The sequence below is a fragment of the Chinchilla lanigera genome, unplaced genomic scaffold (genome assembly GCF_000276665.1).
Source record: "Chinchilla lanigera isolate Chin_1 unplaced genomic scaffold, ChiLan1.0 scaffold00111, whole genome shotgun sequence".
Lineage (NCBI taxonomy): Eukaryota > Metazoa > Chordata > Mammalia > Rodentia > Chinchillidae > Chinchilla > Chinchilla lanigera.
In genome coordinates this window covers 2,379,961-2,381,493 of record NW_004955512.1, presented here as the reverse complement: position 1 = coordinate 2,381,493, position 1,533 = coordinate 2,379,961, and the positions used below count along the sequence as shown (strand labels likewise).

The following is a 1,533-nucleotide window of genomic DNA, read 5'->3' as shown; positions in this document are numbered from 1 at the left end:
GGCCGCTGCGGCGGCGGCCGTGGGCAGCGTGGGACGCCTGTCCCAGTTCCCCCCCTACGGACTGGGCTCGGCCGCCGCCGCCGCCGCCGCCGCCTCCACGTCTGGCTTCAAGCACCCTTTCGCCATCGAGAACATCATTGGCCGGGACTACAAGGGCGTCCTGCAGGCCGGCGGGCTGCCCTTGGCGTCCGTCATGCACCACCTGGGCTACCCGGTGCCAGGCCAGCTCGGCAACGTCGTCGGCTCTGTGTGGCCGCACGTGGGCGTCATGGACTCGGTGGCCGCGGCCGCCGCTGCTGCTGCCGCGGCCGGGGTCCCTGTAGGCCCTGAGTACGGAGCATTCGGGGTGCCGGTGAAGGCCCTGTGCCACTCTGCAAGCCAGGGCCTGCCAGCCGTACCCGTGCCTATCAAACCCACTCCTGCGCTCCCTCCCGTGACCGCGCTCCCGCCGCCCGCGCTCCCTGTCCCCGCGGCGTCCCAGCAGCCGCCGGCGCCGTCCACCGTGTGCTCCGTGGCCTCGCCTGCAGCTCCTCTGTTGGAGCCCACGGCCCCGAGCGCGGCGGAGAGCAAGGGCGGCTCCCTGCACTCGGTGCTGGTGCACTCCTAGGGTCCCGGGAGGGTGGAGACGCCGGGCGCGGGGCTGAACCGACCGCGGAGAGGAACAGGGCGCCGAGGGGGGCCAGGCACAGCCGGGAGCCCCAGTCGGGGCGCAGAAGGAAGGTGTCAGATGGACAAGCAGATCCGAAAAGTTCGTTCTTCACTGGTGACCGCTGGAAAAGTGCACCCCGGGTGTCTATGTTTATACTAAGTTGTACAATCAGATTAATGAAAGCCTTTTCAGGTAAGAGTTTCTATTATAATTATTATAATCAATAAATTATAGGCGGAGGGCGCAAAGGAGGTTGGGGAAGCCTCATTCGCTGGCACAATGGAAATGGATTCTGACCCTATTACTGGGAGCAACAATAGGACGCTAACCCTCCCCGGGAGAAACCCAGCAGTGACGCTGGGTCGGATCTCGCCCACGAACGTTCCCTGTCCGCTGGGCGCCTGCCCCGGCAGCCGTCTCTAGTGCATATCCATTCACTGAGGAAATCTCGTTGTAGTAAAGAAAGAAGAAAAGGTGCGTTTGATACGGTTGTTTTTCTGGTCAGCTAAATGGGGCGGACACAGTGTCACGAATAAAGTCGTTCTGAGGCGTTTAGGGGAGTGGGAGCCAATGAAACGTCTCTGGGAAAGTTACGTCTCTTGGGTCTGACCTTCGGGTCGAGAGCATGCGAGGAGCCGCTAAAGCAATTAGTTTACACAAAAGAGAACGGCAGCGGCTTAAAAAGCAAAGCTCCAGATTCCAAAAGTAAAGCTCGTGGAAACACAACCAAAGAAAGAGTAAAAGAGGCTTTCCACCTGCAAATCGCTTGTGTATCAATGGTGTGAGAGCTTGTGTTAAGGAACCCAGCTATTCACTGAATTCCCACGATCCGTTCCCTTTGGAAGTGTAAGGGGGAAAAGTCACTTCTGTCCGCAGGATTTTCC

The 1,533-nt window shown here is 60.1% G+C and overlaps 1 protein-coding gene across 1 annotated transcript in view; it reads left to right on the top strand.

The window, feature by feature from the left end:
• Positions 1-607, top strand: part of Foxb2 (forkhead box B2) — a 1,299-nt gene extending 692 nt beyond the window's left edge. The window contains exon 2 of the mRNA XM_005408326.1: positions 1-607. Within this exon, the coding sequence (XP_005408383.1) occupies positions 1-607 (607 nt within the window).
• The last annotated feature ends 926 nt before the right edge of the window (positions 608-1,533 follow it).